Source organism: Danio aesculapii, chromosome 23 (genome assembly GCF_903798145.1).
Source record: "Danio aesculapii chromosome 23, fDanAes4.1, whole genome shotgun sequence".
Lineage (NCBI taxonomy): Eukaryota > Metazoa > Chordata > Actinopteri > Cypriniformes > Danionidae > Danio > Danio aesculapii.
The window spans coordinates 24288747-24305491 of record NC_079457.1 but is presented as its reverse complement, the minus strand read 5'-3'; the positions used below and the strand labels follow the sequence as shown (position 1 = coordinate 24305491).

At 34.0% G+C, this 16745-nt stretch overlaps 2 protein-coding genes across 2 annotated transcripts in view; both read left to right on the top strand.

The window, feature by feature from the left end:
- Positions 1-7725, top strand: part of agrn (agrin) — a 463463-nt gene extending 455738 nt beyond the window's left edge. The window contains exons 38-39 of the mRNA XM_056448992.1: positions 254-357; positions 5391-7725. Coding sequence (XP_056304967.1) covers positions 254-357; positions 5391-5548 — 262 coding nt within the window. The 3' untranslated portion in view covers positions 5549-7725. The remainder of the gene's footprint in view (positions 1-253; positions 358-5390) is intronic.
- Positions 7726-12122: 4397 nt separating this feature from the next.
- ptpn11b (protein tyrosine phosphatase non-receptor type 11b) overlaps positions 12123-16745 on the top strand; it is a 73514-nt gene continuing 68891 nt past the window's right edge. The window contains exon 1 of the mRNA XM_056449254.1: positions 12123-12255. Within this exon, the coding sequence (XP_056305229.1) occupies positions 12242-12255 (14 nt within the window). The 5' untranslated portion in view covers positions 12123-12241. The remainder of the gene's footprint in view (positions 12256-16745) is intronic.

Here is a 16745-nt window from a genome sequence, read left to right as displayed (position 1 = left end):
GTCCAAAGTTTGCTGCAGGTTGACACTACCAGTAAAAACCTCCAATCCAATTTTTTTCCTAAATACTGCAATTAATCACACATTTAGTGCAGTTTGACTATTGTTCAAAGTTTGCAACAAGTTGGCACTACCAGTAGAAACCTACAATCCACATTTTTCCCTAATGCATATTTAGTGCAGATCGACTGAAAATTTAGCGAAAAGTGTTAGAGAAATGAGGTTTTGAGAGTTGACTCTCGTGTTCTCTCCACAGAGCGCTCAGAGATGGCTCTCTGCAGGTTGGTAATGAGGCAGCTGTCACTGGGTCTTCACCCTTGGCTGCCACACAGCTGGACACAGACGGCGCTCTCTGGTTGGGTAAGTCCATCTTATGCCCATTTGCTCAATCGTAGCTCTTTTACAAACCAACTATGTACATTTTCTCCAACACAGCAGTCTCCAGTTTGTAATGTCTAATTGGATTTTCCTTCTTAACGAGTGCTTTTGAAGTGCTGCGTCTCGTATTACCTCTGAGAATTACACTAAAACATCAATGTAAAGACGCAGTATTATCTTATAGTAGTTAAATATTAACTCCAGGATGAGTCTGTGCTGCATGTATTTTAGTCTTTAGATTAATGTGGCATGATATATGTTGAAATAAAATTGAATATACAATATGGTGAGTGACAAAAAGTATGACTGTAAATGAATGAGTGAATTAAACAGTATTCACCAGACTACAAGCTGCCTGCATGCAAACTGTAGATTTTTTACATTCAGTCTAAAAATGGATACATACATTGAAATGGATGCATATGCTGGCAGACTGCCAAAATAAATGTTTGATGGTTGAATGCTATAATACTATATTTATGTTTTTTAGTAGTACTATATTTACGTTAGTATTATAATTTTACTGTGCTATACTGTGATTTATTGTACTACAAAATAAAACTATTATTTAAAACTTTTATTATTTAAAAATATATTTACAATATTCTTTTTGTTCTGTTTATATAGAACGCTTATCTAACCCTGCAAAATTAATAACTTCAATAATTAAATTAAAAGAGATAATTATGTGCTGATTTCACAATTTTTCACAACTTTTCCACACTGTATACATCCAGTCAGGTCCATTAATATTGGGACATAGACACAATTCTAAGGTTTTGGCTCTATACACCTACACAATAGATTTGAAATGAAACGGACAAGATGTGCTTTAACTGCAGAGTGCCCCAAGACCAAGCAGGAACTGAAGACAGTTGCAATAGAGGCCTGGCAGAGCATCACCAGGAATGAAACCCAGCATCTGGTGATGTCTATGCGTTCCACACTTCAGGCTGTAATTGACTGCAAAGGATTTGCAACAAAGTATTAAAAAGTGAAAGTTTAATTTATGATTATTATGCTGTCCCAATACTTTTGGTCCCTTAAAAAGTGAGAGTCACATATGCAAACTGTTGTAATTTCTACACTGTTCACCTGATTTGGATGTAAAATTAAAGCTGACAGTCTGCAGTTAAAGCACCTCTTGTTCGTTTTAACTTTAATTCCATTGAGTTGTAAGATCGACTATTGTCCAAAGTTTGCCACAGGTTGCCACTAGCACTAAAAACCTGCAGTCCTCTGTTTTTCCATCTCATTTCATTTGTTTTTTACTGCTGATCGACTATTAACCAAAGTTTGCAGCAGGTTGCCACTACTAGTAAAAACCTGCACTCTCTGTTTTTCCCTAATTACTACTATTTCATTTGTCACAATTTTAGTCTAGATCAATTATTGTCCAAAGTTTGCTGCAGGTTGCCACTACCAGTAAAAACCTCTAATCCAATTTTTTCCCTAATTACTGCTATTTGTCACAAATTTAGTGCAGATTGACTATAGTTCAAAGTTTGCATCAGGTTGCCACTACCAGTAAAAAACTGCAATCCTGTTTTTTTAACTACCATTTTATTTGTTGCGATTATTACTTTTGGTCCCTTGACAAGTGGGAGGCACATATGCAAACTGTTGTAATTTCTACACCTTTCACCTGATTTGGCCAACAGTCAGCACATCTTAAAGCACATCTTGTGTGTTTTACTTTAAATCCATTGTGTTGGTGTAGAGAGCCAAAAATGTTAGAATTGTGTTGATGTTCAGATATTTATGGACCTGACTATATATATATATATATATATATATATATAGAGAGAGAGAGAGAGAGAGAGAGAGAGAGAGAGAGAGAGAGAGAGAGAGAGAGAGAGAGGCAAAAATCATAATTATGTCATCATATTTCACAATTATTCATTCAATTAATCATACCTCACAATTCTTAGAAACAAGTTTTGGAGAAAAAAAATAATTGGGAGAATTATTAAAATCTCACACTTTTGACTTTTGACTCTTGTAATTATTTATATCTCACTACTGATTTTCTTTTCTGAACTGAGTCATGTAAATTCACAATTGCAGGCTTTTAAAAATAAATTTCAAACTCTCAAGAGAAAAAACTCAAAAGTGGGAAATAAAAAACGGCAGTAACCTTACTTAATAAAAAAATATAATAATAAATAATGTTTTGATTTGTTTGCTAGTTTTGTTTTTCAGAAATGAGCATCCAAAGCTATGTGCTCTTTGCAAAGTGGATTTTTAGTTGTTAGTTTTTATAAAAAATGAAGTGTGAACACCCACATTTTGGAACAAAAAAGTATTACTCACACTCTAAATTTCGCAATTTCTTGCAGTGTCAGTTTTCCTCCAGTTTCATGCAGCGCTCAACTCTAATGTCTCAGCGTTTGCCACCTCGTCCTCCATTGGCAAACCTATTAAGCTTTAAACAGATTATTTAATCCATTTCCAGCCTGAAAATCTTCCTTAAAAATGTTGTGAAAAGTATTCGCCCAGACGTCCAGCCAGTGGAGCAGGTGCTGTGGATGCCCGGTGGCTAGAATACATTATCCTCAAACATCAAGAGCTCCCCCCTAAAATCCCTTCTTTCAGACTTCATTTTTCATTTACTTATTCGCATGCAATTCACTTGAAATTATCCCTGTCTCTCCTCCAATCCGATTAAAGATGAAACACAGCGAGGCAAAAGAAAACAAGGGAAATGTTAGCAAACAGTAACAGGAGGACATGTATTTTGGTGGCAGACGGAGCTGGTTTTTGACACTGTCAGGTCCCCGAGGGAAGTGAACATTATTCTCTGTTTCAGGGAAAGCTGTCAGAAAAGTGTCCCTGGAGCCGGGCTTCCTAAAAACACTATTTGAACTGCTCACCTGTTTCTCCTGCGTCTCTATTTCTTCACATTACAGCCGCTGTGTCTCAGGCGGGATCACGTTTTTAACAGTCTTACTATAAGGCTCTGTAGAGCTGTAGAAAGACTGCTGGATAATGTTTATTTAGGTTACGTGAAGATGTTTGTGTATACCCAGGGGGTCAGAGTGTATAACTGAAGCAAAAATAACAAAAAATATATGTATTTTTCTTAAGATTTGTGGTATTTGTATTAGGGTTGCAGTTTTTAAAAAAATTATAGCATTTTTTTAATCAAATAAATACTTTTCATATGTAATAATAATGTAGTAATAGCCATCAAGAAAATGATCTAAATATGTTCTTAAACCATAACTATCTTAAAAAATTAAGGGATTTATTATTATTATTTATGTATGCAATTCTGAACTATTATTTCAGAAATAAAAAATTAAAAATATAAATAATAATAAATGTAAAAAGTAACATATAATGTATAGTATGAAAATATTGTATTTTATTTTTAATATATTTGTGGCATTTCTACACAAGCATGTGTGACGACAATAAAAAAAATTATATATATATATATATATATATATATATATATATATATATATATATATATATATATATATATATATATATATGTAGTAATAATAATAATTGTAAACAAAATTACTATAATAATATAATACAGATGAGAGATTTCATAAATACGAAACAGTAAAAGTAAATGTTATATATATATATATATATATATATATATATATATGTTATAAGATATATCTAGATTTTTTCTGATGAATCATCTGTTGAACTGCATCCCAATCATCAAAAAAACTGCAGAAGGTCTATTGGAACCTGCATTGGCCCAAGATTCTCATAGAAATCAGTCATGTTTGGTCAAGGAAAAATCATGGTTTGGGGTTACATTCAGTATGGGTGTGTGCGAGAGATCTGCAGAGTGGATGGCAACATCAGCAGCCTGAGAAATCAATACATTTGTGCTGCCCATTACAGTACAAACCACAGTAGAGGGCAAATTCTTTAGCAGGAGAGCACTCTTTCTCATACTTCAGCCTCCACATCAAAGTTCCTGAAAGCAAATTAAGTCAAGGTGCTCCAGGATTGGCCAGCCCAATCACCAGACATGTAGGTTATTAGCATGCCTGATGTAAGATGAAGGAAGAGGCAATGAAGATAAATCCAAATAATCTTGATGAACTCTGGGAGTCCTGCAAGAAAGCTTTCTTTGCCTTTCCAGATGACTTTATTAATAAGTTATTTGAGTCATTGCAGAGAGAGTGATGCAGTCATCTAAACTCATGGGAGTCATACACTATATGAGTTATTTTTCCACTGCACCATGAGTTTATATTCTATGCTGCACATTATTTCTGTTAAGTGAAAGACTTTTGTCTAAGCAAAGTCAGACCTGACTGACCTGATTTAGTAATTAAAAATCAAGGCATGATCATATTTTATTTTGGTCAAATAAGTGTAATCTAGAGGCCTTTGCCTTTCATATAAGCCACTTCTGATACCAAATAATCAACTAGATGTCAAGTTTTTATTTGTTCTCACTAAAACTTGGATAGATGACAAGGCTTTTGTCAGGTGGTGTATACACCACTACTGCTAACAATAATACAATTTTAATCAACGCTTTAAAATATTATTTAAATAAACCTTTTTTACACACGCACACTTTTTAAAAACACAAACACAGGTTTGTTTGATTTTGTTTTGTTATTAACATAAAAAAAAAAAAAAAAAAAAAAAAAATATATATATATATATATATATATATATATATATATATATATATATATTATTATCATTATTATTATTACTTAAAAAGAACAAGAAGCATTCAAATAAGATTTACTTCAGAAATGAAAAGAAGAAAGAAAGAAGAAAGAAGATGTCTCAAAGAAGAATCATACTTGATAAGACAAAAAAGAGCATTATTGTAATACCTTCCAATATGAAACACATTTCTGACAACCTCAGAGTATATTTTGTGTAACTTAATAGCTGTGTACACCAATTTCACACGGTCAACCATTCAACTGAATCACCTGAAATTATTTATTTAGATCTGCAATATGAAGCACTGTACAATATGTCCACTCATTCTGACCTTTCTCTCTCACTTTCAGGTGGACTGGAGGAGCTGTCTGTGGCTCGACGGCTGCCCAAAGCTTACAGTACAGGCTTCATCGGCTGCGTCAAAGACGTGATAGTGGACGGCGTGGAGCTGCATCTGGTGGAGGACGCCTTAAATACTCCCAAAATATCACACTGTTCTGCCAAATAATCTGGCAACGCGCTCCTCCCAACACCATGTCTACTGCTGTAATTATTTTTTCTATTTTTTGTATACTTTCCTTTCGCCTTTTATATTGGAAAACAAAAAATTACATTGTTTTAATTACACTTTTGTTTGTTTGGTTTATTTTCATCCCCTCCCTCTGTCTTTGCATCCAACCCGTAATCGTGCTCTCATTCGGCGAACATGGTGTCATAAAGACTAGCAAAAAGTCCCATTTATGTCTGTGCTGTTTCTGCGGTAAACACCACGATCATTACTTGAACAGTGGCAGATGAGATTCAGGATTGCCTTTTCTCAGTGCCATAACATGATCCATTCATTCCTCTGAGCTGCTGTCGCTGTGCTCCTTGCTACGTTTTAAAGGTCTAAAAAAATAAACCGCTTTCTGCTTTATCGACAGATGACAGCAACTGTTAAATAAACCGAGCAAGACTATGAAACCACTAACGAGTAGCTAACTGGCGTAACATTAGCATTCCTCAAAAATCACGTCATTGACCTGTGAGATGTTATAAATAGTGATGAAAATACACGAGACTGTGACTTTTTGAAGATGCTATTTTATTTTATTTTTTTGGTTGCGATCATTCATGTGTTGTGCATATCTAAAATATAAATATATAGAGAGAAAAATACATATATGCTATAAGACCACTTGTTGCATGCATCTTTTTAAAAGTGTTGGGTTGATTTTGCCTCAGTTTTGTTTTGTTTTGCTCATCATTCCATTCAGGGCAGAAATGTAGCTGACTACATTGCAATTTTGACATCTGGTTATTTCAAGTTGGGAGATTAATTTTATATCTGCTATTTGTCAATCTCGAATTGTGAGTGTGTGCGTGTGTGGATGTGTGTGTTGGAAAAACGGTTGTTGCAAGAAGTCAACATTGGGAGGCGCTGTAACACAGGAAGAGACTCAAAACACATGAGGTGGACAAACAACGAAACACCATTGACATTCTTGGCATGCTTCATCATCGAACAAATTTCACTACACTTTTTTTTCCTATTGTATCTTATCAAATGTCGCTTTAAAAATGCTGCCAGCACTTGCTATGTAAAAAAGGGATGATGTATGTAAACCCCCTTGCATCCTGTTCAACATGTTCGGTAACCAGTGAAAATATTAATGCATGGGTTTGTCAAGTCAAAATGGTTTTGTAAACCTGTTCCGAGACAAATGCAATGCTGTGGTGCTGTTCGGTGTGAGAATTATTATGAGTTTGATACCTGATGCTTTGCAATATTCCACTACAAATATGCCTGTTCAGGGTAACGTATCTTTTTTATTTTCTTTTTATTTTTTTTTAACAAATCCTCTTTGGACATGCAAGATCATAATCGTCATCATGTACAGCCCTGTGATTTTCAAGTGTAAATTTGTTACTGAGTTTCTTTTCTTTTTTTTTAAGTATTATACACTGGAAGTGAGTTATGGGTGGGATACTGGGAATAATGGATGATTTTTTGGGTTGTCACAGGATGTCATGTTACTGCACGAGCCGTATGGACCGTCCACCTTTTTTTTAGTATAGTATTTCACCTTCACTTTTCCAGCGGACTGGATTTCTGATCTTTTTTGTAATATTTTTTTGTTTTTTTGACATCCTCCTCCAGTAGCTTTTGCTCTCAAGGGACGCGAGAACTGCATTGGAAAACCTGCTGTGTGAATGGAAACTGAGAAATGCCTTAAAATCATTCACCGTTCACAGGTGACAAAAGTTCATGTCCATATTGTTCTGTGCTCTCACTTCTATTAGCCTCATCATGTAAATTAATTCATAAATGTTAATAATTATATTAATAATAATGCTTAAGAGAATTTCCAGAAGGCCTCGATAATAGTGGTTCTGGACTCTACAAGAATACTATTTACTGTACAAATACTATTTTCAGTATCTTATTTATGTCTTGAGAGGATTCTCATTCTGGCATTTGTAAACTATTGATTGATTGATTGATTGACTGATGGATTGACTGAACTAGATCTGATGGGCAGTGCAGAATGAGAGGCATGATGTTACCATTACTAACTTTATTACTTGTGTCTTGTGTTCCTCCAACCACCATACAAATAAAATGTAAAACAAACTGATCTGACTACTTTTCTGTAACATTTACTCCTGAATAATGTCTGTGAATAAATCCCTCCAGTTCCCAAATTGTCTAATTCAGACTCTCGCTAGTATTGTATTTTGTTAAAAAAAATAATAATAATCAGCTGGGTCAGCTGGCATTTCTGTGTGTCTGTGTGGAGTTTGCATGTTCTCCCTGTGTTTGCGTGGGTTTCCTCCGAGTACTCCAGTTTCTCCCACAAGTCCTAAGATGTGGTATAGGTGAATTGGGTTGTCTAAATTGGCCGTAGTGTATGTATGAGAATGAGTGCACTGTATATGGATGTTTTCCAGTGATGGGTTGCAGCTGGAAGGGCATCCGCTGTGTAAAACATATGCTTAATAAGTTGGCGGTTCATTCCACTGTGGCGACCCCAGATTAATAAAGGGACTAAGCAGAAAAGAAAGTGAATGAATGATAATAGTAAAAAATATTGTACTACATATTTTTCAAGACACTTCTACACACCTTAAAGTGACATTTAAAGTCTTAACTATAGGTTAACTAGGCAGGTTAGGTTAATTAGGCAGGTTATTGTATAACGAGGGCTTGTTTTGTAGACAATCGAATAAAATATAGCTTAAAAGGGCTAATAATTTTTTCCTTAAAATGTTTTTTTTATTAAAAACTGCTTTTATTCTAGCCGAAATAAAACAAATAAGACTTACTCCAGAAGAAAAAAAATATCAGACATACTGTGAACATTTTCTTGCTCTGTTAAACATCATTTGGTAAATATTTAAAAAAGAAAAAAAAAATCTAAGGGGGCTAATAGCTATACTCAACTGTGTATATATATATATATATATATATATATATATATATATATATATATATATATATATATATATATATATATATATATATATATATTTATTTATTTATTTATATATATATATAATTTGTTAATAAGACAGGAATTTTTTTTTTGTTAAGTTGAGTCTTTATGTCTTTTTTTTACGATACAGTAAGTCTGTGAATAATTCTGAATAAGCATATTTTAAAATGTAAATTGAAGCACAGAAATATCCCATCACTGGGGAAAGAAATTCAATGGAAAAAAACTGTAAGCGATGACATAATTTTCCTTTTTAGGAGAACAATTTCTTCAGGAGCAAATCAAATGTAAATCAGTCCATCATAATGCATTAGATTTCTCAGTCTGAAATGAGTCATGTTAGACAAGCGGATGGAGGGTTCCTTCAGTCTACAAGCTCCCAGCAGTGTAATAAAGGGGCTTTTACTGTGAGGAACAAGGCTTCAGCTGTCTGTCTGCATCAGGGGATCTGTGGCCGCCATTGTTCCTCCTCATGGGCTTTTAGTCTGGGCTTCAGAGTCCTCGGGCTGCGAGGTCAAAGGTCATTTAGGAACGAAGCTGGTCAGCAGCACTGGCTCTTTCAGCAGTGAATCATCTCCTTAAAGGAATAGTTCACGCTGACATAAAAATAGTTCCAAAGAAAGCAATGTGACTTGTTTTGTTCCTCAAAGCACCCACTGTTTTACAGTAATCGTTTCAGTAAAAAAAATTAAATGACTCAATATTTATTAATAGAAATTCATTAATTTATCTTGTGTAATTTACTTGTGTGTGTGTGTGTATGTGTGTGTATACATATATATATATATATATATATATATATATATATATATATATATATATATATATATATATGAATGCAAAATGCTTTGATTGTAACTAAGTCAAAATTATGAGATTTAAAAACTAAATTAAGTTGTTGTCATTTTGTTTTTTTATATATATACAGTTTTATTTATTATTGTACAGTATTTATCGATATTTGTTAAGATTTTAAATGAGTTTTTTCTTTGTTTTTTTTCTCCTTTTAGATTTGTTGTTGTTTATACTAAGTTTTAGTTTATTTTACATTATATTTTATTTTACATTTTTTCAGTACTGGGTTGTGATGGGAAGGGTATCCGCTGCATAAAACCTATGCCATAATATTTGGTGGTTCATTCCGCTGTGGCGACCCCTGATAAATAAGGGACTAAGCCAAAGGAAAAGGAATGAATGAATGAATTTTATTTTAACACTTCAACAGCCCAAAGTAGCCTGAAAATTTGTTAGATTTGTCAGTTAATATTTATTTTATATTTTAAAGTTAAATAACAAAAAATGTTCATAATTTTAGTATTACTACGTAAGCCATACTAAGTTATAATTATAATAAAGCTATGATATACTGAATCTTAATATTAGAAATGTAAAATAAAAAAAAAACTGAAGTCTTAGATCAACCCCAAAAATACAATAAGTTGTAATTAATATATGCAGTCTTAAAAATAGTCAAGTGTTTGAGATACTTAGTCATGAGAGAAAACATACAAAATAGTTAATCCTCAACACTCAATGCAGAACTAATCTACACTGTACACGGCCCTATTTTTATGTTTGTCTACACTCTCAGAAATAAAAGTACACGAGCTGTCACTGGGGTGGTACCTTTTCAAAAGGTACAAATTTGTACCTAAAAGGTCCATATTAATACCTCAAGGGTACATATTAGTACCTAAAAAGCACAAAAGTGTTCCTCTTAATATATTTAGGTACTAATATGTACCCTTGAGGTATTAATATGAACCTTTTAGGTACAAAATTATACCTTTTGAAAAGGTACCACCCCAGTGTCAGCTCTTTATTCCTGAGAGTGTAGGTTGCACATTTTTATAATAGATGTATTTTGATATATTATTTATTATCATAAACTTGACTATATATATATATATATCCCATATATCCATGAACATTTTAGTGCAGTGATATTTCCCAGGGTGAAATGTAGAAAAACAGACACACTGTGTCCTAAAGTATAAAGATACACAGACACGTTGTTTGCATTGGCACCGAAAACACTTGCTCAGACTCTGTCCAGTAGGAGAAATCCTAAAGCCTTGCATTTCAGCAAATTGCATAACCGTGTCGGCCAGCAGATCTTCCGCAGGCAGGTGACGTCATGCTAGCCTGACACTGATGCACAAAACTGGGTGAGACCCAAATGGAAACTGCTAGAAAAAAACACTGGGCTTTTCTCCCCTACTTAAAATAAGAGCATTGCTGCTTTATTAATAGAGTATTAATAAACATCTCTGGAAATGAAATAGAGGTGATAATTACTGTACATGGAAAGAACTGCTAAAATAAGAGTGTGATGATGACTGGAGTGACAGAAGTGAATATATAGAATGTACATCACTTCATCACGGCCCTCTCTGAGGTGCGCTTTGGAAATTTAACCCTTTAACTGGCATTGAAACTGTTTGGTTGACTTTTTGTCCAAAGATTAGTATCAAAACAAAACAAAACTCAAAATCTGCTTATAAGTCTGTCAGGAACACCATTTAACCAAAGAAATTGGTGAAAATGTTCTCTTATAGTTTATAAAGTCAGACACTTACAGCAGTAAAGTGACAATGGGTGCTAAACAAATATATAATATCACATAAAAACAGTTTGCAATATTTTATATTGTCATTATTTGTCTTCTTGGCAGATATTGGTCCTTGTTTAGAGTTTTATTAATACCAGAGATGCATATCTAAGATAATAAATAAATAAATACAGTACAAAATATATATTTTTAAAAAGTCATTAATACTATGCCTTTTTTCCTAGATTATCATTCCAGTAAATCTATATAATTGATATAAAATCTACATTATTACAAGTATAATGCTCTAAAAAAGGCTATTCAGTGGTTCTTTGGTTCTTTCCTTGTAATCATACAGTAGGAGAATCAATATAAGTGCTAAATAAAGAACTGTAATGGTTCTCTGTTGGATTCTGGGGTGGTTAATGTGTTGTAAAGAAACTGCACTATAAAAAACAGTCCTAAATAACATTGAGGTGGTTCGTTTATGATCACAAGCCAAAAAAACAAACACTTTTAATGATACACAGCAGTTTTACCATTCCAAAGAACCACTGGAGAACCATTATAAGTTTTTTATGGGTTCCTATTGCTACTTAAAATGGGTCTATTTAGCAGTTGTTTGTTTGTTTGTTTGTTTGTTTGTTTGTTTGCTTGCTTGCTTGCTTGCAGATTCATGGACATTTCTTATATAATTTTAAATACACATAACATAAGTATATGATATGATTTCAGCACTGCAGTTCACTTGTAATTATAAACAAACTGGATTGCAAATCCGTTCATCCCATTCTGAGGAGCAGAGCCAGTAAAACGAATCACGGTGTCAACTGGTGGCTGCCTGCTGGCTTCATTCTCTAACTAATCCTGTCACAATGTCCCAGGAACAAGCACGAGCTTTATAATACCTGACTTTTTGGAGATGTCTGGGTGAAGTTTTTCCAGTGTCCTGTCAGCAGTGTGAGTCGGAGAGCGGGAGGCGGAGGGAGTGAGCGCGAGTCCGGCGCTGTGAGTCTGTGTGTGACGCCCCTCGATCGCGCTCCGCTCCGCAGCAGTGACTCGGCGAAGGAGGACCATTTTATTACACTTTCCCCTCCAGTCCTAGCGGTGCTCACACACAAACACGCGCGCGCACACACGCACACACACACATCTGACAGCTCTCAGGACGGCCATGACGTCTCGAAGGTAAGCAGAAGGCTACATTAAAAACTGCAAGAGCGGGTGCTGATGGTTACTGTAACTTAACTGTATGAATGAATCGTGCACGACACGCAGCTCAGTAAGTCTGTCGGACTCGGTTTCTGATCCTCTCTGGCCCAATATATGTACAGTATGTGTGTTCGCTTTTGTGCAGTGTTTATGAATAGTGTGTAGTCTTTCCGTTTATTTCGGTTGTTTAGAAACGCTTTCGCTACCGGATATCGAATATGAATAATCAGCAGCGCAAAGTCACTGTAACAGTTTGTCTCGTATGCTGTTTAAACTGTGCTTTATTAGTTTACTGTGCCGGTTTATTAGAAGATTTGTGGTAAAGACATCCTAATGTAACTGTACATCGTGTGCTAAAATAACAGTTTAAAACACTTTAAAGCTAGATGACATAGATTTGAGGTAAATAATGATATGAATAAAAATAGGCTAATGCTTGAAAGATTAATATTTAATATTTGTTCTGATTTAAAATATTTACAGCAGGTAATCTTGTAAAATCTCTAATTTGTAACAATTTGTTTCTGGGTTGGGTACATTTCACAATAAATTTGATTGGACAATAGCAGTGACCTATTTCAAAAATAAGAGTCTCCATGTAAATCTGCTCATCTCGAACACAACACGTCTCTTTGACTCGTTGTTAATCAACTTATATCAAACCTGGAGAGTAAACAGAGGACTTGTAAATTTCGACGAATGAATATTTAGCCAGGTAAGCCTTGAGGAATTTTGTAACTAGTTGCGTGTTGCGAAACATCTTGGTTTTAAATTTAGCCAAACTTTAGTGGGTGTTTAATTTAAAGGAACTGAGGTAGCCTAAAAGTGGGTTTTATATTAGCACATTCTTCGGTGACAACTTGTGGCATGCTCCTTTTTATTTTTTATTTTAATATTTGGTCTGAAATCACATGTAAATTTGACTTCAAAACAACATTAGCTCTATTTATTTGACAGTGAACAGTGTTGTACTTTGATAGTCATTGACTGCTAATTTGATTTCACTAATTAGAATTTGCAAATAAATCTTCTCTGAAATTATGTTATTAAGGAGAAAACCTGAATGTGTAAATATAAAACCAACTTAACCTCAATCTTAAAGGGATAGTTCACTAGCAAATGAAAATGTAGGCCTACAATTACCTCAATGGTCCAAACCTTTGATTTCTTTATTCTGTTGAAAACACATTAAGATTTTTTGTAACCATTGATGTCATACTCTATAGTATTTGTTTTTCCTACTATGGAGGACGACATCAATGGTTTCCCGTGTCCAGTTTTCTTCAGAATATCTTATTTTGTGACTTAGAACAGGCTTAGAACAAGTGAAGGTGAGTGAATTATGACAACTTAAAGCACCGTGAGTCAAGTGTGGTGATCTGATTTGTTTCCAAAAGTTGGACATACGATTCTTAATAGGCCTATTTAATTATAAAAGGTCAAAAATAAACATGGAGATAAAACAGAGGACTTGTAAATTTTGCCGAATTAATATTTAGCCAGGTAAACCTTAAGGAATTTTGTAACTGGTTGCAAACTTTTAAACTTTAGTGGGTGTCTATAAGACTCATTTACAGGGATAGTTCACCAGCAAATGAAAATGTAGGCCTACATGTTCCTCACACCCAAGTGGTCCAAACCTTTATGAGTTTTTTTTTATTCTGTTGAAAACAAATTAAGATATTTGAAGCAAGCTTTAACCTTGTAACCGTTGATGTCGTCTTCAATAGTATTTGTTTTTCCTACTGTGGAGTACGACATCAATGGTTATCAATTTCCAGCTTTCTTCCAAATATCTTATTTTGTGTTCAATAGAAGGAAACTTAAACAGGCTTAGAACAAGAAGGTGAGGGAATTATGACAACTTTCAGCAGTGAATGAACTGTTCGTTTAAAGCACCGTGAGTCAAGTGCAGTGATTTGATTAGTTTCCAAAAGTTGGACATACGATTATACATAGGCCTATTTATTTCTAAAAGGTCAAATCTAAACATAAATTGAGATATTGACAAGTTTAATGCATCTGCACAAAGAGCTGAAGCACGCAGATCAGTTATTGTCAGAGTTTGCACAGGTGGCCTTGGGTAAACAACATAAAAAATGGGAAAGCACTGTTACTTTTACGTCAACAACATATTTCAAGATTTGTGCTGGTGGTACAGTAGCTTCTTCACCAGCTTTCATTTGTCAGGGTAATAGTCTGTGAGCCTTTGGCCTTTACTCAGTCTTTGCATCATCTGTGATATAAATAATTCTGCAGCCAACAATTACCATTGACTATTATTAGCATCATTAGATTATCATTACTGGTGTCTTTCCTTCTCAATCACATGTAGTGAATAATTCACTCAAATATGTAAACCTGTCATCATGTATTATTATTATTAACACAACGTTCTTTCTCCAATAATGGAAAGTAGAGATGTTAGGCAGATTAAGGCTTAGAAACCATACCTTCATTCCATATATTTTCATGCAGTGATAGTGAGAGCATCTTATTTGGAGTTGCATAAAGGGGGAAAAAGTCATATTAAAACATGAGAGTGGGTAAATCGTGGTATTTCTCTTTGTAGAGAGCTGCACTGCAATAAAATCTGATCTGACTTTACAGTACATAATGGATGAATGTGTTTTATGTGCAAAAGTGACCGGGATCTGTTTTGCGGTAATGCTGTGGAAACATTATTTTCATTTCAGATTTACATAGATTACATTTACAAATGTTTTTTGTTTACAAGAGGTTTATTTGCATAGCGGAAGCTAATAAAATTCCCTGCTGAAGATGTTTCTCCACATTTTATTCATTATCATCCTGTGACAGGCAAAGGAGAATGTAATGTGGGAGAATTTGTCTTGTTTGCTTATCCCACCTACTGTTTTTTTAGATCATAAAGCATTTTTTTCTGTTTGTGTTAGCATGTGAGTGAGCGTGTGTAGGAAAGAGGAAAAAGGAAGAGATGGCTCATGATGAGGTTATTTTTGTGGAGTCATGAAAATATAGGGTCATGAATATTTTGGTTGCATTTAAATAGATGCCTGTTGTCAAAATTTCCACAGTATGTAATTTACTCATATTTTCCCCTTCATTTACATCCATGTTGTTGTCCAAAGGTTTAATTCGATATAATGATAGAAAAAAGTCTCTAATGCTCACCAAGGCATTCATTTGCTTTAAAGTAATATAAAGTATTTATAATGGTGGTTTAATATATTTTAAAAAGTGGTTTAATATGAGTGTATCAAAGCTGATTTTTTTTATATGCTGATTTTTTTGCTCAAGAAAAATGTCAGCGTAAGCATTGGCTGTTTAGTATTTTTTAATGCCTTTAGGATTATTTTTAATGCGTCCTTGCTCATAAAAAATATACACAGTGTCTAAGAGTTTGACTTTTGTACGTGAAAAAGCAGAAGCGCCTTTTAAAAACTCAGAGACAGGAAAACTGCCTCCAGTGTGGTGAAATGAGATAGCCTGTCCAAAACTTCCAGGAATTCTGCTGGTCGTGACCAAAGGTTTGCTGAGAACACAGTTTTTGTGTTTTGTTTCTTTTTTAGTCACAGTCAAGCTCATTGCCCAGGAACATCAGTATAAATTTTCCATGGTAGTCGTATATTTCCATTTGATGATTAGCAATTGATGATCAACCATATTTACTATTAAGTACTTAATATTCAAAGTACTGTTTTCATAGAATACGACTGGGAAATATGGTCCAAAATGTTATGATATATTCAAAAGGCGGCAACACCAAAGCTAAAAAAATGCAAATGTATTAAATTAAAAAGGCTTGTATATTAAACCTGTAACGTTTCGAGCACATGGCTCTTCATCAGTGTTCATCATAGTAAGGTGCTCCAAGAAAAAGCAAACAAAATTCTTAACAAATTGCTGTTACTAAAAGAAGCCTTTTGGATTTTCACTCTAGATAAATTGTCTGAAAAAGGTTTTAATGAGGAGTTTGACATGCGTCCTTTTCTTTAATAATTCTTTAATATTTAATTATTAGTTTGGGTAAAGGTTTTTTGGCTATATTCTGTTGTATATTTTGTTGTATTATTTTGTTGTATTTCCTTGTTATATTCTGTTTTCTATCATTTGTGATGCAATATTATGGTTTGTTTTTGTATTTTCGCTTTGAATATCTAAGTTGTATCATTTATAAATGTGTATTTTATTTGTTTTTCTTGTTGTGAGATAGTAGGGGATCATGTGATCCGGAAGTGTACAAAGAGGAGTACATTACTATGATGAACACGGTCTGATGAAGGGCAGTGTGCTCGAAACATTACAAGTGTGTCAGCCTTTTTAATTGAATCAATGGACATTTTTGGAGTTTTAGTGTTGCCACCTTTTGAACATATAATTTGCACTATGTGCGTTTTGGCTAAGCACCCAGTTAAAAGTATTCTGCATGCTTTTGTACATTTTTCCAAAATGTTATGATGACATTTATTTGTACAATACAATAT